Source organism: Chelonoidis abingdonii, chromosome 8, assembly GCF_003597395.2.
Source record: "Chelonoidis abingdonii isolate Lonesome George chromosome 8, CheloAbing_2.0, whole genome shotgun sequence".
Classification (NCBI taxonomy): Eukaryota; Metazoa; Chordata; order Testudines; family Testudinidae; genus Chelonoidis; species Chelonoidis abingdonii.
The window spans coordinates 86,293,675-86,319,484 of NC_133776.1; the positions used below are offsets into that span (position 1 = coordinate 86,293,675).

The following is a 25,810-nucleotide window of genomic DNA, read 5'->3' on the forward strand; positions in this document are numbered from 1 at the left end:
CTGTTGGTCCTAAACGGTCCCTTCCGTGGCCAATGAAGAGTTGCTAACCATGTCTCCTCTCCTTAGGTCAACGGCAGCTTTTGCATTCCACCCCAAAGGCACCACAGTTTGAGATGAGGAATTCAGAAGAGCAAACAGCTACGACAGTTTTACAGCGTCTGCTGCAGGAGCAGCTCCGATACGGAAACCCAAATGACAACCGCAACCTCCTTGCCTTACATCAACAAGCCACAGGAAATGTACCCCCTTTCAACAGCAGTGGGAGTCCAGGGTCTCAGAACGAAGGGCTGAGCACCCAGGACCATCAGCTTGTGACTCATGCTGCCCGCCAAGAGCCCCAGGGCCAGGAGATTCAAGTGGACAATAGCATCATGGAGAAGCAGCTCTCTCCAAGACTTCAGAACAGTGAAGACCTCCCAACGTACGAAGAAGCCAAAGTCCAGTCGCAGTATTTCAGGGGCCAGCCGCATGCTAGTGTTGGGGCAGCGTTTTATGTGACGGGGGTAACCAATCAAAAGATGAGGACTGAAGGGAGGCCAACAGTTCAGCGAGTGAACCCTGGGAAAGTCCATCAGGATGAAGGACTTAAGGACCTCAAGCAAGGACATGTTCGCTCTCTTAGTGAAAGGCTGATGCAGCTGTCGTTGGCCACTAGTGGTGTCAAGGCCCACGCACCTGTCACAAGTGCTCCACTTTCCCCCCAGCAGCCAAATGACCTTTACAAAAACTCCAGTTCCAATGATTTCTATAAAAACTCAGTGCCCACGCCTCCCCAGCCGAATATGAAAGTGATAGAGCACCGGGGCCCTCCGCCAGAGTACCCTTACAAAAACATGTCCACCCCACCCATGAACTGCAAACCTCAGGACCCTGGACATTTCTATGGTGATCATCGCATGAGCCAGCAGAATAGATCTGATGGGCCTATGATGAGATATCAGCATCCTCCTGAGTATGGATCAGTCAGGTAAGCAGCCCCTTAACTGCTTAGTCACCTTCCCGACTTGGTGGTTTTTATCTTTGTAGGAAGCAAAGAAGGGGCAAAACTCAGCCTCCCGATGCTGGTTGTGTTTGAACGAAGATCCCGTCTCTGTTTCTTTAGGCTATAGCTATAGTATGGTAGGACTGTATCCCAGGTGTTAGGGACCACATTCCTTGTCGTAGTGGCCTAATGCTGTTTAAAATAAAGTTTGATCTTGCAGCGTAGATGGGTCCATAATGAGTTTTATCCAGGTTCCTGAGCCATGCAACCACTCTGCTAAAAAGCCAAAGCTGTAGCATGATTCACTGTTGAAACATGCAGTCTCTTGCTGCAAGGCTAAGCCAGGCTTTAACTGGATCTGCCAGGACAATAGATTATTAGGGTATAAACCACACCTAAATGTTTTTATATGAGATCACTTAGGAAAGGGGAAAGTGCACCATCCCAGACTGGTTTGTTTAGCAGCCATTATTTTTTTCCTTGAATTAATTGAGATCCTGACCAGTTCTAGTTTGCTCTAGTTCAGGAGCTGGATCTGATCTGGGGTTAATACTGAATCCTGGGTGGGTGAATCAGATCAAGTTTATTAAACTGGAATGCAACCTGGCTCTAACCTACATTTTCTTTTGTCCTACCTAACTTTACGACCCAGCCCCGGCTGGATCAGATTTCTCTCTTAAACCAAGTGGAAACCCACTTAAAATGTTTCAAGCTAGTGGACATCAGTGTAATAATTTCTGCCTTGTTTTTTGGCTGGAAAATGCTCTAAAGCAGAAACATGAGGTCAGTGAAGTATTACAAAAGTGGGGGCGGGAGGCTGTGTGTATTTGTGTCTAAAGAGTGGGGTGGGAGAAAGAGGAGAGCCAATGTTTCTGGAATAGATTCAGAGCTCTACAGAATCTGAATCTATGTGGATCCTTTCCAGCCCTATTGGAAGCTATTTTCAGGCTTCATTCGCCATTGTTCATGATCCGAAATGCTTTCTGCAGCAAACGGGCCTGGTGAGAAGGCCCTTTGATCTGTCTACATAAATAATAATAAATAAGCCAGGAAAGGAGGAGACAGTTTTTTTGTTTGTTTTTTTTCCCAATGTGACTAATGACTGCAGAAGTTGGTTGCAAATGGTTCATAAAATCCATAGGCAAGGCCACAAATTGCTATGCAAGCTGAACAGGGCAAGAGACCTTTAACGATTATCCCTCACTGGGAATATTGTTTGTATCAGAGACTTAGCCTGTTTTCTGTGTACAAAGAGAGGCATTTGAAACCACACCAACAGCCTATTTGTCTGTATTGGCTGGAGCCTGGGCGCTAGAATGGATTCAGAGAGGAGATTCAACTGGCAAGTTTTCAGGTGTCGGGAAGCAACTTAAATTTGTCTTCAAAGCACTGTGAATCCGCTGAGGTTATTTTTTAACCTGCATAGATGCACAGGATAGAGGTTTCCTTTGGAAGCAACTGCTGAAATGGTGGAACAATTAGAAGACTAAACTGTTAACTCCTAATCCATAAATTACAGAGCAGCATAGCAAAACCCATTCCCGCTCCCTCCTTAAACCTACTATCATTAAAACAATAAACCTTCTGTGCTGCTAAAGGTGCAGCTGTGTAATGGACTGAGCATTTTAAAAGGGGAAGACTTTCTGAGAGTCAGGGAAGGGCAATGAATGGCTTTGCAGCCTCGTCTGGAATGCTAAAAATCTTCAAAATTCTCTCTTGTCCATGCACTGGGGCTGTTTATGTTTGAAAACCCAAACAAATCCTGATAAATAATTTTTTTTAGCTGCACATAAAGGGAATAAAGATCTTTTCTGCTGTTGAAACCACACCCACTTCTGAGGGTTTTTCCCCCTCATTGTTCAGTGGAATTTGAGGGTGACCTAACAACCCAGTTAAATGAAAACTGGTTGAGCAAGATAAACACTAGGGAATTCACAGCATTCTCATGATTCACTCTTTTGAGTCTGGGAAAAGAATGGTTGGTGTGGTAAGTTTAACCCACCAACTGCAAACTGTCTGCCTCACCTGCTTCTAGGTGGTGGTAGTTTGGGAACATGTGTATGTTCATAATGACATTGGATTCATGGAAATATCAGGCCAGCCAGGGATTCAGGCTGACACATCCATGTTATTATTTGGCACTTTTAGAAATTTTAAAAATAATTTAATATGAGTAAGATGAATGTGAAGCTTTACAGGCCTTATTCTCTCCCTAGTATCTGCCTGTTGCACTTCAGTGTTCATGATGAATAATTCAAGTTCTCCAGCCCCATTTAGGGCTTGATCCATCAGCTCGTGCGTGGGGGAATACTTCTGTTGCCTGCAGTGGAACTGCACTTGTGTATGAGTGCTGCAGAATTAGGCCCATCTTTAGTATTTTTTCAGCATCCTGTTTTCCCCTCTGCAGCCTGAGCTGTGTCAAGGTAGATGATAATCAGGTATGAATAGGAAGCAGAATGAAAATTCTTCAGTTAGATTTCAGCTGTCTGTTTGATCATGTGAAGACTGCTCACTTTGGTGGTTAATGTTTCCAAGTTTGGGACGGGAGGGCTGTGGGAGAAAGGGGAAGTATAACTGCTTGAGCATGAAGGGGAGAAGGAGAGTTTTTAATGAACCAGGCACCTTCTCTGGTCTTTTTATTTCTACCTGGTGACTTTGTGCTTTATTTGATGTGTGCAGTGCATGCAACATTCAGGGCTTCTAATGCAGGAATCTACATTGTTTTGCTTGGTGTTCTTATTACCATTTAATATTTTCCAACATCTCTGCCCTCACAACTAAAATACCTACTTTCTGTTTTAGTGGGCAAAATCACAAACCCAAGTACGTAATCTGCACTGCTCCATGTTGTATGCTGCACAGAGATGCACCAGGGAGAGGAAAGGAAGCAGGAATTCTCTTTCAGTCTTGAAAGTGAAGAGGCCCCTTAGGAATTGATGTTCCCAATTTGGGAAACACTCGGTTAAAATCATTGCTCTAATTTCTTCTGCAGTTGGAATTTCTGATGTCCCCATCCAGTATAGCTTGTTGTTCAGTTGTACACTGGAACAGATTTAATAGATAATATATATATTTATTTTACATAGATGGTGAACTTTTTCTTGTGTGTTTGGATAGTGTCTAGCACGCAGTGAGCAGAACTGTAAATAAAATATATATTTTTAAGCTATGCATAAAGCGTCAAGTTCTGGATAGCCATTGTCTTTCACAGAGTGAAGTATTTGTTGAGTTGGTTAGTAACTTGCAAGCCCATTTGCTTAAAAGTAATGAGTTGGGCCTCAAACGTAATGAGATTGGCTTAAAAATCCTGAAGTCAAATACAAACAAAAAAACCAAAAATCACAAAACGTTTTGGGTTCATCTTATTTGTCTTCTGGTTTCTGATTCTCTGTGGTTCACTGAGGTCATATTCTCAAGCTCTTCTCCGTACCTATGAGGGTTAGGAACATGCTATATTAAAATAAGGTGACAGTTGTAATTCTCTCGTTATCAGAAGAATCCAGGAGCTGGGCCTTTGAGAAAACTACCAACTACCACACGAGAAAATTGCAGGAGTTAACAACACTAAATAACAATTTGAACTCGTATATTGAACTTTGCAATTGAGGATTTCAGGGTGTTTTAAAAAGGTGATGGTATTACCCCATTTTGTAAGTGGGGAAAGTAAAGGCATTTAGAATTTGTGGCTTGCCCAAGATCAGACATCTAGCTAGTGTCAGAACAGGTAGTAGCGCTAAGGAGTCCTGTTCTCAGCTCAGTGCTGGAACCGACTAATTGTAAAAGGTGAGAGGCAGTGTAGGTGAGCTCTGAGACTCTGGGCCTCTTGGCAATCTGGGAAATGTATTCTGTTTAGCAATAGCTCAGCTGTGGTTTTTCAATATCTACTTTTTTTTCCACTAGATTTTTTTTTTAATTATTACTGTTAGCATTTTCGTGCATGTGTTCCTGATATCTCCTTCACTACTTACCTGCTCTTTCTGCTTTTTCTTCACCTGCAATCAGGTGAAGAGGTGGAGAGAATAATACTCTTCCCAAACTTTACTCACCATTGCAGAGTAACAAAATCTTCCACTAAAATGATCTGTATTGAAGTAGTAAATAATGTTGATATTTAAATGATAGTTTTAGGCTTGCAGTGTTTGTTAACAAACCATTTAGATTAATGGAGGCATTTGACCTGTGTTGGTTATTGCTTCAGGCTGCCTGCTGCATACTCGGACAGAGAGTACATCAGTTCATGTCTAGAAGGTTTTCTTGGAAACATAAGAGTTGGAAACTTATTTGTTTAAAATGTAAATTCATGCAGAAACTGATGGGACCACTGTCGGTCAACATAGTGCAGTGTTTGACAACATGGTCAGGTTATTATGGAAATGATTGACATCATGCAGAGGATTATGATGTCACTTTGGAATAAACTCCAGGAGCCAGTGAATTCTGAAGAAGCAAAAGTCTAACTTTTCATCTAACTTTCCTTGATGATTTAATAAAATCCTCAAGATTAGCTTCATCTGCAGAATTTTTTCTGATTGGGATATTTTTTCAGAGGTTTCTGTGAGGCATTTGTGGCCATTTAAGGTGTAACGTTAGGGGCAGGTTCTCTTTCAGGGTTTATGGTTAGAAGAAAGGGTTGAGTGTCAGGAAGACTCAGGATTCCTCTCCTGGTTGAAGCATTGACCTTGAGCATGTCTCTTGACCTTTTTGCCTCAGTCTCCACTATTGGATTTAAAAAAAAAAAAAAAGGGTATAAAGCAGTGACCTCCCAGTAGAGAAATAACCAGATGTTACATCTGAGCTGAACATTGCTGAGGAAATTACTTGCACATCTTCTCTTTCTTTCCCCAATCCCTGAAAACCACATGCTGCATCTGATCTTTCCTAGGGAAATACATTCATTGAAATAATGTTGCTAGCAAACAGTAAGGCCCACAGTCATTAGAGGGTAGTAATGATATGGACAATAACCAGACCGGTACTTAGTGACAGTGAGTTTTCTCTCTGGCTGCGTTTGTTAGCCTGCTAGGGAACGTGAAAGCTAGAGTGGGGATTTCTACCCTATGTTCCTAATAATAAGAGACAACAGATGTAACTTGTTCCATGTAAACAGGGGTGGCTTTGACCAGAAGGCCAGTTACAAGTAACAACCACATGTTGGATACAGTGGCATAGGACATGTAACCCGAGGTAGTATATCCCATGCAGAAGCTCAGAATATATGACCTCTAAAATATCTTGGTAACAAGATGTGATTCACGCAGATGTTTCCTCTTTGGATGTGTATGAAAAATTGATGCATGAGCTTTGTACAGTACAGGAAGGCGATTCTAAGTGCTCAGACATCCTCTGACAAATATTTCATGTAACCCTTTAGCTACTAATCCACTTAAGCACTTGCAATCATTAATTAATGTTTCACTGGATGGAATGGAAGGATGTACGTGGGGAATTCTGCAGTGCAGCAGGTGTGTTCCATCTAACATCCCGGGCACGTTGCGCAGAGAAGCCCAGTAGGTGTATTCCACTGGATGTACTTGGTAAGTTCAGCAGTGCAGAGCAGCACAATAGGTGTCATTCCTCCTGGCCATCCCTGATGCAGGGTTGCGAGTGCATTCCACCTGTGAGTTTGAGCAGCAGCCAAAGGGTTAAGAAGTTACAGCAGCCGAACAGGAATGTTTTACAGAATGAGAAATACCAAATTTGTCCTGTACCAGGATAACTTTTAAGAAGGGATTGGACACTGTTTAGAGAACTAGATTGTTAAATAAAATGTGTCCTCAGAACTTCACCAAACTGAACTTTTTTTAAAGGAGGTGGGCATATGTGCGTGGGAAATGTATGGTGGGATGGGGAGAGAGAGCCTCAAGTTTCCTCATCTTTTGCTTCTTCCCACAACAGTATGAGAGTTTTTTCCCTCCAGGGCTGGCCGTGACTCCCCAAGCAGGCTGACAGTGCTGTTCCATACATCAATCAGAGGGAATCTCTGGAGGGAAGAGCTCTAACACTCCTTCCCCTAAGGCTGAACAGTTTATTAGATGTGTAAAGTGCTCAAGTGACAGCTGCCATCTTGACCAATACACTGGGATGTGAGCTGGGGACCTCCAGAGCTGCATGCATGAGCTGCTACAGCTTGAGTTAAAGTTGTTTAGATGGGTCTGTAACAGACTCTCATCCTCTGCATATCTGGTACAGAGGTGGTCTGTAAAATACCTGTTGTGCTGGGACTGAGGAAGCCTCTAGACCCAAATTCTGATCCCAACTGTCAAGTTGGCTATCACCTCCTTTTAACTCTCTCCACTGGCAGAGTATTTCAGTGTACTCGAGCCAACTGCAGCTGGCACAGTAATGACCGAGACCGTAGCCTGTTCCTTTTTTAAATCTGTATCCTGAATTGCACAAGGATATTCTTTGTTGGCAGGACCTTTGCAACAGAGCCTATGCAATTCAGTACAGGACTGGCTCAACTGTCCTTAGTTTAATATGTTATCTATGTAAAGTTAGTAAAAGTGTAAACCGTGAAATAGTTCTCCTCTTTCAACAGTGCAGATTTGATTTTTAATAAATATATTGCCATGTATTCTGAATTACAATAGCGCTGTTCTGGAGTGGTTGACAGAGTGGATCTCAAGGTAGTGTCTTATGCCATCTCTGTACAAACGTACTCATGAGCTTAGGACAGTCGTTATGTTTGGGATTTCTTCCACACAGCTGGTTAGTGGTTTTGAAGTGCTTCTTTACATGATTTTTCATACTTAACATATTTGGATTAAAGTCTTATGCATGGAACATCCTGCCAGTAGCAGCTGTTACATGTACTTGCATTCAGCGCCTTGCCGTGCGGTTTGGTTGATGTGTGGTGCTCTGCAGAACTTCAGCTGAATTTGCTCTTATTGTTTTACAGGCAAAACCCTGATCTACACCTGCAGTTACAGCAGAGGCCCCCTCACCATCACAGCCCAACTTCCTCCTTAACGTCCTTGGGCTCTTTGACCTTACTGCAGTCTCCACCACCATCCAGATTGTCTCCTTCCCAGCATCAGCAGCCCCTGACTCCAAATCAGGGAGACCCATGCTTTCTACCGCGGACCCAGCAGCTGTTCCTGTCAAACCAGGTCCATCAGGGAGATTTCTACCGACTATGCCAGCCCGGTCTAGGCCAGCAGCAAGGAGATTCCTACACGTTAATGCCAAGAGCTCAGCAGATACCATCTCCTTATCAGCAGATGCAAGTAGATCCTTTTGCTATTGTTTCCAGGGCCCAGCAGATGGTGGAGATCCTGTCAGAGGAGAACCGATCCTTACGACAGGAGTTGGATGGGTGCTATGAGAAAGTGGCAAGGTTACAGAAGGTGGGTGTTGAATGGAACTGACCTTCTCCCTTGTATAATATTCTCTGTAGTTAAAATGACAACAAAACAAATGTGGGCTGGATAGTTCAGGACATGGGCGGTGCATGACGCTTCCCTTTGGGGAGGCTAGCCCTCTTTCCCACCTCCTCCACCTGTGGTCCAGCGCACACTCCGCCTCAGGCCCCGCTTCCTCCCCACTCACTGGTCCCTCCTCTCCTTCCCTGCCTCTGCTTGCACCCCGTCCATGCACTCCTCCTCCTACCAGAGCTCCACAATTCTCCCCGATTCCCCTGTATTGCCCCATCCTCCATGCAGCACACCCATTGCCCCCATGCCCATTCCATCCTGCTCCCTGCATCTCCCTCTACCTGCCTCCTGCCCCTTCACACATCCCTGTTTCCCTTTCAATCCCTGTGACGGGTTGGCTCACGGAAACCCCCTTGGGAGCAGCCACCTGATGTGCCAAGACTACCTCTGATCCTTGCTTTCCCTGCCAGCTCAGGACTCCAGCACCTTGTCTTGCTGAGCCAGACACTCCTGTCTGCTCCAGCACAGACCCAGGCCATGGCTACACTGCCACTTTACAGCGCTGCAACTTTCGCACTCAGGGGTGTGAAAAAAACACCCCCCTGAGCGCTGCAAGATACAGTGCTGTAAAGCCTCAGTGTAAACAGTGCTGCAGTGCTGGGAGCACAGTTCCCAGCGCTACAAGCTATACCCATAGAGGATGTGGAGTACGTGCAGCGCTGGGAGAGCTCTCTCCCAGCGCTGGCACTGCGACCACACTCACACTTCAGAGCACTGCCACGGCAACGCTTTGAAGTTTCAAGTGTAGCCATACCCTCAGAGTCTGAATTACTTGCCCCAAAGCTGCAGGTGTACCTGAAAACGGCTCACAGAAGTGTGCTTGTCTTTAGCACCCAGATACCCCATTCCCAATGGGGTCTAAACCCAAATAAATCCGTTTTACCCTGTATAAAGCTTATGCATTGTAAACTCATAAATTATTCGCCTACTATAACACTGATAGAGAGATATACACAGTTGTTTGCTCCCCTAGGTATTAATACATACTCTGAGTTAATTAATAAGTAAAAAGTGATTTTATTAAATACAGAAAGTAGGATTTAATTGGTTCCAAGCAGTAAGAGACAGAACAAGGTAAGTGACCAAGCAAAATAAAATAAAATGCGCAAATCTAAGTGTAATCAAACTAAATACAGATAAGATCCTCACCAGTTCCAGAATGTTCCCTTTTACAGACTAATCTCCTTTTAGCCTGGGTCCAGCAATCATCACTCACATCCCCTGTACATACTATCCTTTGTTCTAGTTTCTTTCAAGGTATGTGTGGGTGTGGAAGGATCTCTCCAAAGTTAATATCCTGGTACCTGGTGCTGGGCTAGGTAGATTGGCCTGGGAAATAGCTATGCTCGGTTATGCTTGCCAAGGAAATGAATGGAGCCTCTTTATGCTCTTTTCTTCTAATTTTGTACTTCTTTAGAACAAAATGGAGGGATCTCCCAGGGGCTTAAATAGACTTTCTCTTGTCCTCACCCTGTGTAGAATCCACTCACAAAATGGAGATTTGGAATCACATGGACAAGTCACATGCCCATCCATGACTTAGGACTTGCTGGTAGCAGCCATTACCCGCATGCTACCTTAAACATCCTCAGGTAGACTACTTATGTGGATTGGAGTCTGCCAGCCTCTTTTGTCTGTTAAGTGCTTCCTGGTTGAGCACTTAACTTGCACATTCCTTTCCCAGGAAGTGACCAACTGTTCTAATTAAGGCTACTTAGAAATCAAGCAATTATACAGCCAGTGTTCATAACTTTGAACACACAAATGGTGCCTGCATACAACTGGGATGAACATAACCAGTAGGTCATAACCATTATACAGGTGTTACATGGCATATGTAGCAAAACCCTATTCCAGTTATATCATACATACCTTTATGAGCACACACACACCCCCCCATAAAGCCTTATGGGGTACACTGTCACAATCCCCTCTTGCCCATACCCCCGAACAGCTGCTGTGTGGATTGCACCTGCAAGAGATAAACCGGGCTGCCCTGTTTCAGAGCACACTGAGTGCAATATAAGCCCCATAAACGGAGAAGGCTCAAGAATACCACTTAGAAAAGCAGCAGCAACTTTTCCTTTAGATTCAGAGCAAGGGGGTTTGGTGGAGGAAATTAAAGACTCCTCAGGAAAACTGATATCTGGGAGTAATCTCTTTAGTTAGAGTCTCCTCCCCTAACCCAACAAAGCCACTGTCCTAATAGATATGGGGGGTGTTGGGCAGGGTGGTAAAACTGTGAGAAAGGAACATTATTGGTTTCTTGCTTTAAATGGCACAGGAAGGGTAATTGTGCACAAATACTGCACTGTGCTGTCCAAGCTGTTAGTGCTCTCATCTCGTAGCAAATAATGAGGACCACTCAGATGGTAGGGAGGCAGGCATGCATGTGCAAGACTGTGCTGACTGTGCAGAGAAGTGGCATGCACGCCTGCAGGTATAGCTGAGGCTGCAAGGCGAGGGGCATACAAGTAGCCTCATGTGTGCGCAGAAGGAGCACAGTGCTCCCTTGCAGCTGCACGCTCTCCCTTCTTTGTTCCCACACATGTCACTGTCCCAGCCCTCAGCACACCGCAGGCTGGCTTCATGCACCCTGCAGAGAATGGGAGCTGACCTGGAGGCAGCTTTCCACAAGGGAGGGAATCGCAGCCCAGTTGGGAGCAGTGTGGGGCCAAACCCTCCCCCTGCAGCCAGGGTAGAACCGGAAGTTGTGTGTGTATGTGTCTTTTACCTTCCATCCAAGCGGTGCCCTCCCTGGGGGCAGGGTTTGGGCCCAAGGAAGGGGTGCTCTAGCTAGGCTGCGTTCTCTGCACTGGGAGAGGCTCCTGGGGAGCAACAGGAATGTTACTGCTCAAGATTCACCTCTGCCAGCTGCAGCCATGGCTCAGGGGTCCCCAGCAGGGGCAGCTCCAGGGTTCAGGGACCTGGCAAAGAGCCTGTGATCCCTTGTCACTGCACACAACAGGGTGGGAGTACGATTCACAATCAGTTCCTGCTACTGCTGCCCCGAGGCAGAGTCCAGCCATTCTTCCCAACCTGCTCCTCCTGGGTCCTAGCGAGGCGCCAATCCCATTGCTCTGCAGCCCCCTTGCCCTGGAACCTGCCCCTTGGGGGCGCCATGTCCACTGGGCAGGGGCAGCTTCATCTCCCCACATTAAGGGGGCATGGTGCACAGAGGCCAGTGTACCTGTCTGAGGATAGAAAGGTGTCCAGATCCTGGGGAGGAGAAGAGCAACCAGGCAGCAGTGGGCAGGTTGGAGCTGCCTCTCAGCTTCATATGCATTATGCAGCTTCCGGGGCCTCCTCAGCCACCCCAGAACTGCATAGCACATAATAAAAACGTCCTCCTGCGGATGTGGAAACCAGCAACTGAGGGTCCTGGCCCATTAGATCTGCTGCTCATGGTTCAGGGGATTGGTTTTCTGTTCTGTAGCCTTTCATCTCCATACCCAGTTTGGAACCTGCCCATGTTGGTAGTGCCTAAGTGTTATCGTCTGCTGGCATTTCGTTGATCTACGTGTGATGAGTTGGTGGCCTCATTTCTGCACCTAACAGACGATTGTGCCTGTTCCAGTTGCCAATAAGGGTGCGAATCTCAAAGAGACGGGTTGCTTGACTGATTAGCTCAGTTATTTAAAACCAGTGCTAGTAACATGGAGGCTGCAGCTGATATGATCTTCCTGTTAAATCTGGAGAAGGCTTAGGTATTATAATGGTGGGTTCTCCAGGAATACCTGAGATTACATAGGCCAGAGACGAAGTCAGTCATGGGGACTGAACTACCTTTTTGCCCCTGGAAATGGTCCCTCCAAAACTACCTGACAGGGCATTGTGAGAGAAGCTTGCACAGCTGCTATCCATGCTGTGTATACCCCGATCTGTGGGTAAAAAAAGAAGTTTGGACTTACAGGGCTGTCAAGCCAGCTCTTCTCTCTCCCACTATAAATCCACTTAAATCCCCAACATAACACAAGTCACGTGGAATTCTAGTAGCCTCACTGTTGCTTGCTTTATACAGCAGGGATTGGCAAAGTACGAGAGACAGCCCTCACCATCACACTGCCACGTATGGATTTTATAATTCTTTAAAAAAGTGTCGGTAGTGTGTGTTTGTAGTTGTGCTCGCCTGATAAACAAACAAAGATAAATTGCTTGTTGGTTACTGAATTCCCCAGCAGTTAGAACCCGCAGCTGGTCAATCAGCTCTCCCTTTACCCTACAGATGTAGAGAGAAGGTGAGCACTGGCTGCAGTTCAGGACTCTGCAAACCTCTTTTTGGGCCGTGAACTGCACTTTGGCCCCTGAACAGCCTGCAAGGCCCTTGAAGTGTCTGGCTGTTGTAACTCTTGCCTAGTTCTTGTTTCTTGTACCATGTCTGAGTTCCTGTGTTTGCTGTTTCTTCCCACGGCTGCTTATTTCCAACATGACTTCTGCCCAGGTTGGTTTGTTCGGTTTTAGGGAGGTTCCAGTGAGGAAAGTGTTTTAGTGAAGTGTTTGACAGCTTCTTGATAACAAGGGATAAAGGAATTCTCTTTCCTCCCCTCCCCTCCCCTCCCATCAACTTCTTGCCCAGGGAGGTCTGGTGAGGTCTGCTGTTTGGTGGATTGTTAATGCCAAAGTGAGATTAACATGTCCTGCCTGCTTTGGAGAACTGGAAATGCATTGGCTTCTGTCACTGGTGAGCAGTTCCCTGCTTAGGTATCAAACCAAGAGGCTGTACAGTGAGAGGGGATGGGGAAAGCCATATTTTACTGTTTAAACGACTGTGGCTTCAATACATTGTAAATTGAAGTTAAATGACGACTGACCAAATAGTCAGGTTTCTTTTCAGAGCTCTCTCTTAGGCTGTGGCTACACCATGCAATTTTTAGCACAGGGGTGGGCAAACTTTTTGGCCCGAAGACCACATCTGGGAATAGAAATTGTATGGTGGGCCATGAATGCTCACAAAATTAGGGTTGGGGTGCGGGCTCTGGAATGGGGCTAGGGATGAGGAGTTTGGGGTGTAGGAGGCTGCTCTGGGCTAGGACTGAGGGGTTTAGAGGGCAGGAGGGGGATCAGGGCTGCAGCAGGGGTGTGGGAAGGGGTGCAGGTTCTGGCTGGGGGTGTGGGCTCTGGGGTGGGGCTGGGATCAAGGGGTTTGGAAAGTGGGAGGGGGATCAGGCCTGGGGCAGGAGGTTGGGACATGGGGAGAGGCTCAGGGGTGCAGGTACTGAGCGGTGCTTACCTGAAACAGCTCCTGGAAGCAGCAGCGTGTCCCTTCTCCAGCTCCTACATGAAGGCGTGGCCAGGCGGCTCTGCATGCTGCGTCGTCCGCAGGTAATGCCCCTGCAGCTCCCATTGGAGCACATAGGAGCTAGAGCAGGGCCATGCCAAGGCTTCCAGGAGCTCTGTGGTGCGGCCTCTGACCCTGCACCCCATCTGGAGCTGGGCCGAGTCGTGTGGTGCGGTCCTGGACCCAGCGCCTCGGCCAGAGCAGGGCCACCCCGGACCACGCACCCCAGCCAGAGCGCCGGAGCGGGGCCAAGCCTCATGGTCCGGCCCCGGACCCATCACCCCGGCCAGAGCACCGGAGCAGGGCCAAGCCTCATGGTCCAGCCCCTGACTCAGCACTCCAGCTGGAGCTCCGGAACGGGGCGGCCCCGGACCCAGCGCCCTGGCCAGAGCAGGGCCGAGCTGCGTGGTCTGGCCCCTGACTCAGCGCCCTGGCCAGAGTAGGGCTGAGCTGCATGGTCTGGCCCCCGACCTAGCACCCCAGCCGAAGCAGGGCCTAGCTGTATGGTCTGGCCCCCAACTCAGCGCCACAGCCAGAGTGGGCTGGTTAAAATGGCTTGTGGGTGGATGTGGCCCATGGGCCATAGTTTGCCCACCCCTGTTTTAGCAGCACAACTGTGCTGCTAAAAGCCACAGTGTAGCCGCTATTTGTCGGCAGGGGAGAGCTCTCCTGTCAACCAAAAACTTCCAATCCCCATGAGTGGCAGCGACTTTGTCGGCAGGTGCTCCTGCCAACAAAGTGCTGTACATACTGGTGTGTTTCATCAGTAAAATTTTTGTCGTCCGGCGTGTGATTTTTTTTTTTTTTTAACACTCCTGAACAACAAAAGTTTTGCCAACAAAGTGCCGCTGTAGATGTGCCGCTGTAGACATGCCCTTAGCGAATAGGATACTAGACTGGGATTCAGGAGACCTGGGCTGTGTTCTGTGCTCTGCCACTGGCTTGCTGGGGGACCTTGGGCAAGTCACGTCACTGCTCTGTGCCTCCATTTCCCTATCTGTAAAATGCGGATAAGGATATTGACCTCCATTGTAAATCTCTTGGAGATCTACTGATGAAAACACTATCTATGAGTTGGGTATTGTTGTTGTTTATTAATTAGGTTGAAGATCTGTAAGTGGAACATACAAAATAGAAGGGTTTAGTACCTGCTGTGGATTGTTATCCCGTAAATAAATACAAATCTGCAAAGCGCATCAGTAATTTACAGTTTGGTATTAATATTTTTAAATATAATTTTATTTATCCACTTTGCTTGTTCTTTGGCTTTATTTTTTTCCCATCTACATCAAAGTCCTTCTGTGAAATAGCTTTTTGACCAAGCTCATGGTGGGTAGTTGTGCTCCTACTCCCAGGCTCCAGCATGAACACCTGCAAAAGGGCGTTTCTGTCTTTTCAAGTAACTGTTTCCACGCACTGACTGTTGTAATCAAGAGTAAGGGCCTGGAAGACAGGACTCCTGCTCTTTATGTCTAGCTGTGCTACTGACTCCCTGTGTGACCTGTGGTACGTCACAACTGCTTTGTGTTGCACCTTTACCCACCTGTATTATGCTGTAATACTTTCCTGCACTCGAGGCTTAATAAATCTTTGTTCAATAAAGCTCTTTGAGAACCTCAGAACAAAGATGCTGCCTAAGAGCCAGGCATTGTTAATGCTAAAGGAGATGGATGCTTTAATTTGCTCTGCAGCTGGAAACAGAAATTCAGCAAGTTTCGGAAGCATATAAAAACCTGGAGAAGTCCTCCTCTAAGCGGGATGCCCTGGAAAAGGCTATGAGAAATAAGCTGGAAGGAGAAATTCGTAGGCTTCATGATTTCAACAGGGATTTGAGAGGTAAAACATTAAAAATATCTATTTAAATAAATTCTTTTGTACCAGTCTGTTTTCTTTTGTGATTCCCTTGTTATGGCTGATCCGCTTACAGAGCATGACATGATACTCCAGGTATTCTCAACTGTCTAGTGTTGTCAGCAGAGAGCTGGGAGTATAGAAAGGTGAGGTTCGGTTGATTACTGCAATATCTAACTTCCAGCCTGTTAATCATTAAGGAAACAGAAAGATAGTGACAAGCCAAAACTCTATCCCAGGATATAATTCTAGGGCTATTTCTCACGTTGTATTCTAAAAACATTTTATTCAAGTGCCAGTGTGAAACTGTGAATGCTGACATTCATGTCCTGTCCAGTGACCCCTTTGCACTTAACATTCCTTATCAATCCAGGCAGCTCTTCCTGCAGAGTCCCCTTTCCCTTCCAGGGCAAGATGTTGTCTGTGTTTCCTTAGTAGTGTCTGGCTCTTGGTAAGAAGTTGCAGCAGTATCGTGTCTGGAATTGAGGCTGTCAGCAAATGGTGTTCAAGCCTAGACTGGCAATGGTTAAGCATTTAATTTTCAAAGAGAGAAAACGGCTTGTGGTTTTAGAAACAAACACTCTGAATAGTTTTAACTAGTTCAGCCTTTTCTATAAAAGCTTTCTGGTTCGCCTGTGTGTTATCTGCTGTCGCTGTCCTCATAGTCTATAACCATTTAAAGCCAGGCGACTTGGGAGAATGTGAAATAGTTTGTCTCGGTCTAAAGTCATGGAGGGTATGTCTACACTGTTGTTTTAAAAACCCACATCAGAGCCTGGGTTGCATCTCGAGCTGGAGCTTGGGTTCTGAAGGCTTCCCTAGGCTTCAGAACCTGAGCTCAAACCTCTACACAGCTGGTTTTAGTGCTGTAGCACGAACCTGAGACTGAGACTCATCGGTGTAGGTTTTAAAATGCATAGTGCCCAGTACCACAGCAGAGGGTGACATACAGAAGCTTGTAATAAATAAACTAACCTCTTTTCCCAGCAAATCAGACATCATAAGCAATTAATATACGTGTCCTAAGACTGATACAGCCTTTTGTCAGCTCTGCTGTTTCAAGAGACAAATGTTGATACACTTACTATTAGGGCTGTTCATTTTTCTGGAAGGTCGGGTAATCAAAGATCAGGAAACTAGATCTTAGTTTTCCAACTTCTGCCCAGAAGATTTAGTGGAGGATTGCAAGAGAATTACATAGTATTGGAGAAGTTAATTTTAAAAAATGATATCCTTTCTATAGGTGTTTGGAGCCATCCTGTGTTACTTAAAAGAAAACTATATCCCTGGGATAAAATTCCATAGGATGGTTCAACACACTTGTGATTATCTTCTAACTTTTCTAAACTCTTACATGTTATATATAGATCTTTAGTGAGACAAAGTGAGTGAGGTGATATGAGAGAGAGACCTGAAGAAGAGCTTAGTGTAAGCTTGAAAGTTATCTCTGTCCCCAACAGAAGTTGGTCCAATAAAAGATATTATCTCACCCACCCAGTCTCTCTAATATCCTTGGACCAACACAGCTACAACACTGCAGTGCAGCATAGATTTGTAGAGTAATTTCTGTAGAATTCTGTTAGCTTCATCCCCCATTGAATTCTCTAAAATATTCCCCAAAAGTGTTGTAGATAGAAATATTTCTCAGCATCTGTACGTGTTGCAAAAGCAACTGCCCTTTCAGTTTCTGATCCAGCCTCTTGTTTCAGATTGTTTAGAACCAGGAGTCATTTGCATAGAACTTGTTTTTACACATGTCCAGAGTTGCTACAACTCACTTAGTGATTCTAAGAGCATTTCTGAAAGTTTTTCATTCTCTTGTTGTTTCTCCTCTTAAAAAAAAAATTCTGCAGAGCGTATGGAGACAGCTAACAAGCAGCTTGCTGAGAAGGAATTTGAGGGATCTGAGGACAATCGGAAAACCATCTCTCAGCTCTTTGCACAAAGTGAGTCAGTGGTTTACTGTGGTCTAAGAAAAATGCCATTCAGGCTGGGAAAAATCCTCCACTCAGGCGGTGTCAAGTACTCTATATCAGTCTGTCTTGTCATGCACTCAGATATTAGTGTGATGTAGGGCACATGAGAGAGTCTCTGAAACTACCAGTGCAAGAAGAAGTTGAATTCAGGTTTCTCCTGTCAGCACATAAAATACATCTGCTAACCTACAAACACAAAGCAACCTGCTTACAGGGTAAATCCTATCAACTGGGTGGTGAGGGTCTTTAACATCAGTGTGCTTCCATGCAAAGGGTCCAATTCTGATACCTCACATGGGCAAGGGCTTGGAAGGAGGTGAGGGGAGACCAGGAGCTAAGTTGAGATCCAGGGCTGTGGATCCCCCAGCTATTTCCCAGACAGTTGGTCATTGGCATGATCAGTTTAGCAAAGATGCTGGCAGGGAGAACTTTCAGTCTAAAAGAATAAAAAGGAGGAGCTCTGCCTTTATTCTGCTGGGCTGGGCAGAGATACCCCAGGGTCATGACTTATGTCCAGAGCAGTGGATCCATCACAGGGCAAACCAAAATTGCAGGTGTGAAATTTTGCCTTTCCTCGTACTGAAATATCTTGAGGCTTATGGCAGTGAGTCAACTTTCCTCCTAATTCCATGGTGCACTCCACCCTTCTGACAATGCTTGCTTCTCTCCTGTTGTGTTATATAATGTGTTTTAAAAAAAGAGAGAGAGATAAAATTGCAAAATAAAGAGGATTTGCTGTGGTGCAATATACTCTGCTTCTCATTCTTTGCAGAGTTGAAATCCCTCCCTTGTGCTGTCCTCAATCTACCTCTGTTCACTTAGCCATTCATGTTGTGAGTATGCGGCTTTGAAGTCACAGGGCTTAGCTGTCCATGTAAATCCCTGAAGATGGTATTGGGAAGTCTACTTAGTTGTGAGATCAGTTTAAAAAACAAACTAAACTAGATTAATAGATGTTAAGATAAAAGTACAAGAGAAGAGAAATGCTGTGTTTTATTGCTTGATATATAGAGATGTAACTCATGTGAGATGTCTGGTCTGCACAAATTATACAGGCTGGATCCTGTTCTCACTGAAGTCAGTAGCAAAACTGCCATTGACTTTGGGAGCAGAATTGGGCCCTGTATGTGTGAATATGTAGGTTACAATCCTCCAGGCTGTGATTTAAACCTGCAGCACCAGCTGGTGCGATCCTTGGGCTGTAGGAAAGAATTACCTATGGAAGGGCGGGTGGTGTTGCTGCCACCTATTGTCCCACTTGTTTCTGCCAGCAGAAGCAAGCTTAAGGTTGCATTCGGGGCTCCATAACAGCCTCACTTAGAGGCTGCCCCCACGGGGAATGTGCTGCATTGGCATGCTTCTTCTTGGCTGCCCTGGCCATGCTCCCTCCCTGCCACAGCAGCCATTTTTTGGGCTGCTCTGGTCCCCTCACAGAAGGGAGTTTGTAGCCACTCTATGCTGCTAACAGTCCACACTTGGCTCTTTTCTGGTGGAAGAATGGAAACTGCTTTGCGCCTGTAGATATATTTATACGCTGGTATACACCACACACTATCTATACTAACAGCTAAGGGCTGGCATCTGTTTTTCAAAAGCTTCCACCACTTGTCCTCATTCCTTTGCATGGGATATTAGTTTTCGGAATGCAGTTTCTCTGGTGTCCTCAGTGCCGAATGTAGATTGCTGCAGGGGTGCATTCTGAAGTTGAATTAATGTTACTGGTGCAAGTAATTGGCTTCTGCCGAGGACTTCAGTGACTCTGCAGAAAGCACGTCCGCTCAGCACTCTTGCTTTGCTCATTTATAGGTTTGCTTTACACGCTTGCATTATATTTCCCCTGGCCCTGATTTTGTCCTGTTTACTACTTCTGTGGATGAACATGCAGTATAACTGCATGGATTCGGAGGCATTCGTGAAGTTCATCTCTTGACAGATGGCAACTTAACTGGAGCAGTCAGTGAGCATGGAATAGATTCCAGTCAATCTTGTCTTGACTAGGCTGTTTCCATGGTAGGATGACAGTGTGTGCATTTGCTTCTGGCATTTGTGGGAGTGTGTAAATCTGGACACCACCCATTGTCCAGCTGAGACACCAGTAGCATGGCTTAGGTTCTCACAGTATGAATTGGACCTGCTGAGGTTAGAATTGACTGCAAAAGGAAATATAGTCAGGACTGAAACAAACACTTTAGAGGGCAGAGGAAGCAAATGTGTAAAAATTATACCAGTAGCCCAAGTGAATCTGCTTCTGAAAAAGATTTAAAAACCTGAAGTCCCAGCTTGCCGTCTATGTGCCTCATCGCTAGCAGCATTATCTGAGCCAACTAATCCCTGCATCAGGAGATGAGAAACCATCAAATAGCAGTGGTAAATATGAAATCCAAACAATGTAATAGATTTTAAGGCCAGAAAGGACCATTATGATCTTCTAGTCTGACCTCCTGTGCAACACAGGCTTTAGAACCTCACCCAGTAATTCCTGCATCAAGCATCAGTTCTTCATCCAGTGTAAACAAGTGGCAGGTGCATACAGTTCTAGCAAATGGTGCCAGGGGATGCCTTAGAGGGTGAATTCCTTGTGTAACCAAAGCATGGGTACAATTGGACCAGTGACAGTGCAGGCCAATGTGTCTCAGTCCCTACAGGGGTTCACTTTTAAGGGCGACAGAGAAGAGATGAGCATTCATTACTCATTCATTTCCTGGTCCCTCTGAAAATGCCAGCAAAAGGGGGCTGCTGGAGTGGGGCTTCAGTAGTGAAGACACTTGCCCATCAAGAACTGAATTGAGGTCAGTGAGCTGCCACGGTATTTATTTATATTTCTGTATTTAGAGATTAATTTTAAAATGTGCTCATCACAGAACAGGGAGTCACAAAAGCAAAGGTTACATTATGTCCCTAAGCCGGACAGCTCCCCTTTGCACCCTTGCCATCACCCAGCCAGCAAGCAGTGATGTTACCAGGTTAGCTTATTTTCTGATTTTAAACCAGTGAGCTAGAGATAAAAGGTGCTCCATCCTCTTAGCCATCTATCTAATCAGGGTAAGATAAACAACCTAATGTAACATATTTTTCTCGGCAATCCATTATTTCTGTCCCTCTATATATAGACAGATGTCTTCCCTTTGCTGTCTTTCGAGAGCAAGCAGCTGTCAGCAAAGACCCTCTCCTTCTTGATCACTGGTAGAATTTAGGGGAATGCCCCACTCCTGGAAGTCTGTCAAGGAAAGCTCCATCCATTTTACATTTCCCACTTTATTTCTATAGATAAAGAAACACAGAGGGAGAAGGAGAAGCTGGAGATAGAACTAGCTGCTGCACGTTCCAACAATGAGGATCAGCGAAGGCACATTGAGATCCGTGATCAGGCCTTAAACAATGCTCAGGCCAAGGTGGTGAAACTGGAGGAAGAGGTAAGGTCACTGGTAGAGAGAAATTGGAGTAGCTCCAGGTACTTGTTAACAAAAGAGAATGTGGCAGTGATTTGCCTTTTACAAACTGGGTAGGAAATCTGCTATCTTTAAAGCTGTTTGTATCTGTTCAGCTTGTGTCGGTTAATTAAATTGGTGCAAAAACAGAGTGTATATAAGTCATAAGCCTGCATTTCCTTTAAAGGCTTTCATCCTTTGAGCAGCAGCATTTCATTTTCCTCCTGTTTTAAATGATGACAAAGATGGGCTTGAACTGAAATCTCAAATCCAAACACTCCCAGAATTTTGGGAGAACTCAGGTCAGGATGGGCTTTTAACTAATAGTGAATAAACTCTGCTCACCCCGTTGTTCACTAACTCTGGTGGTGTTCTGGTACAGAGCTACGCTGATCACTTTGTATTCCTTACTCATATTGCACTGGGTGGAGTTGAGGAGGAGTTAATAAAGGCAAACAGTTTTAAAAGCATAATTTGAATTAACAATTTTTTTTTAATAAGCAAAGAATCGACATTCTGTTTCCCAGTGGAAACAAGCCCGTGTTATTAAAAACCCCCATGATGGTTGGCAAATGGCAATCTTTGCAGACTGTTACAATCCCATTTATACAGTGCTGCTTGGTCGGTGTGCATCCCCTTATCATTTGTGTGTGCGCCAGCCAAAAGAATCCCTATCCTGAGGGACTACAGACTGAAGTACAATATAAACAGGAGCTATGCATGTGCTCCGTGGTTATTGCAATGGAATGGGAGGGTTTTCAGGCTCTTCACAGAGGAGAGGATGGACATGTCTGAGACAGAAGGTATGAAGATGCAAGTAGTTGAAGCAATCAAAGTGGGATGTCTGGGAAAGACTTTGGCAAATTCTAGAGTTGTGGGAGGAGAAGAGGGCAGAGAGAGAGGTGGATGAGGAGTCATTTGGAGAAATGGAACTTCAGCTTTACACCGAATTAGAAAGGTTAAGGATTGAGTGGATATGGATTATGAGCTCCCCTCTGAGCACACGAGGGGTTCGGGTTGAAGTGTCTGTGTGCAGGGAGCTGGCCCTGCTGCTGCCTGTTCTGGAGGTAAGCAGAGGAATTCAGGCTCAGGGACTGTTGACCTTTAGCATCTTTCACCAGCACAATGTCACACTAATGCTGCAGAATATTTGAGCTGCCCCAGGTATAGTGCTGGGCGTAGCTGTGAGGGAGACTTGGCTTTGCTCCTCAAGATACCAGAGGAAGTGGGCCTGAGAGGGGGTGGGGACTTTGTGAAGCTGGAGGAGGCTGGAGGACTGAGAGGTTGTTGAAGACCAAGAGGCAAATTCAGCCCTGGTTGCAGCTGATACAACTCCATTGACTTCAGAAGAGCTGCAGCAGCTTGTGCCCAGGCTGAATTGGGCCTTGTGTATGCTCAGGAGAATAAAGAGTTGTCAGGTGTAGGCTTTTAAAATGAGAGATGATGCAGTTTGATGATGTAGACTATTCTAGGACTCGATCCTCCAATGGGTGGAGCGCTTTGGCCCTGATCCAGCAACTCACTTCAGCTCATGCTTAACTTTAAGCATGTGTATAGTCCTGGCAGGTTTGAGCTCCTGTTTAGATTCTGACACTGCTTCCATCACTTAACATCTGAATTCCTGCAGATTAGTAATATATAAACATCTACATGTTGTATTTCTAAAAGTCCATCTTGTATTAGTAAGAGATTTGTGGTATGCTGCGGTCTTATAAATATTCTGCCAATAGACTTACGTTTTTAAATAAAACATGGGCTATACTTAATGATCCCTGTTCTTAGGTCAAATGCACTATAGTTAGTCTGTATGAAGGTTTGTGGTGGTTCTTATCCAGCCGTTACTTGCATCTAGGGCCCACAGGAAGTGCCACCTTTCCTATTGCACATAAATACGGATGCTTCTCAGTGAGTGAGCAGAAATTAACTGTCAGGGTTGCAGTCATTAATGGAGGCATGGGGAGAATGGAGAAAAAATGACCAGTCTTTCCAGGTCTCCCAAATCACTTCTCATTAAAATATTCAGGATCATGAAGGATTTGTTGCCTCATTGGCACTAAACTGTGAGGGCTTCTCAAATCCTTGATCTGCTCTTTTGGTAAGTTTCCAAAAGAAGGCACAGGAAACAGTTCAGTGCTCAGAGTAACAATTTGAAAAGGACTCTAAATGTCAGGCTATGATTTAGTGGTATCCAGTGACCAAGATGTCTGAACAATATGTCAATGATTTCTTTGATTCATGCGTGCTTTGCTCGAATAGGCAGTCCCCATAATTGTCAGGAATTTCCAAATTTGTGCTGCAGAAGAGGGTGGAGTTAGTTATGTTAACACTTGGCAGTGGTCCTGGTTCAAGGCCTGAGGGATGCTGTGTGTATATATGTGTATTTCAGTTGTTGCATCCTGTATTGTGTGGTTGGGCTTTTTTTTTTTCTTCCTCTCTGGCTTCCTACTCAGCAGATTCTCATCCTGTTTGATTTCTAGCAGATCCTTTTAAAAAACAGAACTTATTCTATTTTATATCAGAGCGAGAAATGATGTGCTGCTGAACTTAAAGGTTTGATTTGTAATCAGGATGAAGGGATTCTTTTCTCAGCTCTGTTACTGATTCACAGACTTGGGCAAGTCACCTGACTTTGAGCCTGTATATTCCTCTGCTGAAACCTGGGGATAAAATTTCTTGCCTACCTCATCGGAATGTTCTGAGTCTTAATTAATATTCTGTATTCTGAGATCTTGGTGGCAGGTGAAAGGGTTATATGAGTACTAGTAATAGTGAGAAAGCAGCCTCCTTGGAGTTCTCCAAACATTGTGGCGTTCTCCTGCTCGAGTAGGAGAAAGGGACGCTCACAGAGTATTTCCTACGCTGTTAATAGATTAAATCTTTCTTTAAATAAAAGTATAAAATATAAGGTGCAATTGAAATTAAAATTAGATGAGGTTGGTTTATTTCTGGGCAATAGTAGGGGCATGATCATGGATACTTAAAGGGAACTCAAAGCAAATATGTCTACGGGTACCCAGTATATGTCTGTGTGTATCATATAATGTTTGCCCTTAACTGCTCATCTGTGCTTTAAAAATGATTTCAGGTGGTGTTTACCATCCATATTTTTTTTTCCACTTCAGAAATAATGAGGGTTTCATTGTCCTCCCTTTGCCAGGGGACCTTGGTAAGATCTTGAGGAGGGAGCTGAGTAGCAGCTTGAAGCTGTAATGTGAACTGCGGCTTTCCCTCCTGATGCTCACCTACCACAGTAGCTCTGCACTGCTACATATGAGACGCAGGCCTGACTAGAAGCCCTATACTTATGTTCCTCAACATGCGGTAGCCCAGGGGCATGTATATAACAGGATAAGTAACCTGAGGAGAAAAAACAAAACCCCGTCTTTCTGTGTGTTTATCTTAGGTATTTATAACTACTCATTGGTACTTTAGGACTATGTGCATTTAAAAATAAAATGTTACTACTCAGTGTATCTGGGAGAAATCTTGTTGTATAGGACCACACCATGCTGTTTTTGCCTCATATCATACCTCATTGATTTCAGTGGGGACTCCTGCTTAGCAATCCATGGTAAGAGAAGACCAATTGACTTACCAGGGCAAGTTTTGAGATGAGTTCAGCTCCCGCTGGTTCTCAGTGGGAGCTGCTAGGTGCAGAACACTTGAAATTCTGTCTTCTTCATTGAGGTGCCTGAATGGGAGCTGAGCTCTTTGGAAACCTGGCTTATTGTTTGCAGCAAAATGTGTCTTGTTTAGGCTGTAGGTGCAAATTAGTAACCACTTGTTAAACTCCTGATCAAAGAACCTCTGTGTTTTCCTGTGGCCATGGCAGTCTCATTCAGGAGAAAATTTACTTAATGTAGTTAAGGAAGTGTCTGGCACTAATGCCAACAATCCAGGCCAATGAATCTTCTTCCTCATGTTGGCTCAGGCTGATCAAGAGGACAGCTATTTTGGTGGCTGTCTCTGGGATCATGGGAAAAATTGCTGGCTTTTTTGAGACGTTGAATTTAAAGAAGAATGGGCTGGCTGCAGAATAGCTGGCACATGCCTGTTAGTCTAGTTCTTTCCTTTGCTTGAATGAGTATCCGAGAGGCTGCTGAGGGAATTGTTAACCATTGCTATGCTGTATTATTTTTTCCAGCATGTCAGGAATGCACAGTGTAGGTCAGACAGGGAGACAATTTGGTCTGGCAATTGGAGCAGGCGCCTGGACTCCTGGGTTCTGCTGCTGGCTGTGCCACTGACTTTGTGTGACCTTGGGCCAAGTACTTAAATTTCCCCCATTGCATCGATTTCTCATCTGAGCAAAGTAGGGTGTAGTACAGGGATTCTCAAACTGGGGATCAGGACCCCTCGGGGTCATGAGGTTATTACATAGGGGGTCGCAAACTGTCAGCCTACACCCCAAACCCGGTTTGCCTCCAGCATTTATAATGGTGTTAATTATATTATAAAGTTTTTTTAATTTATAAGGGGGGTCGCACTCAGAGGCTTGCTGTGTGAAAGGGGTCTCCAGTACAAAAGTCTGAGAACTACTGGTGTAGTACTTACCCATCTCATAGAAGTGTTGTGGGGTTGAGTGGTTTAAAGCTCTTTGAGTTAAAGGGTGCTATTGAAGTGCAAGTATTTTAGCGTTGGCATGGGTTGGCTTCATGTATGCTGCATATGTAGGGGCAACATTTTTATATAAAGTAGGTAATACATGTCTAGTCAGTTTCCTTCTCCTTTCTACTTTAGGCCTCATTACTAAGTACCACAGCTTCACAGTAACAGTTGAGTGATGACAATGTCATACCAAATCCATTTCTAGGGCAATATTTAGCCTTTTCCTCCGCAGTTAAAAACCCTGATTGTCTATA

General features: G+C 45.1%; 1 protein-coding gene across 3 annotated transcripts in view; it reads left to right on the forward strand.

Annotated features, from left to right (window-relative positions):
* AMOT (angiomotin) overlaps nucleotides 1–25,810 on the forward strand; it is a 92,323-nt gene that overhangs the window by 41,205 nt on the left and 25,308 nt on the right. For all 3 annotated transcript variants that reach the window (XM_075068811.1, XM_032766964.2, XM_075068812.1), the window contains 5 exons: nucleotides 67–967; nucleotides 7,881–8,328; nucleotides 15,385–15,529; nucleotides 17,398–17,490; nucleotides 20,788–20,933. In XM_075068811.1, the coding sequence (XP_074924912.1) occupies nucleotides 114–967; nucleotides 7,881–8,328; nucleotides 15,385–15,529; nucleotides 17,398–17,490; nucleotides 20,788–20,933 (1,686 nt within the window). In that variant the 5' untranslated portion in view covers nucleotides 67–113. The remainder of the gene's footprint in view (nucleotides 1–66; nucleotides 968–7,880; nucleotides 8,329–15,384; nucleotides 15,530–17,397; nucleotides 17,491–20,787; nucleotides 20,934–25,810) is intronic.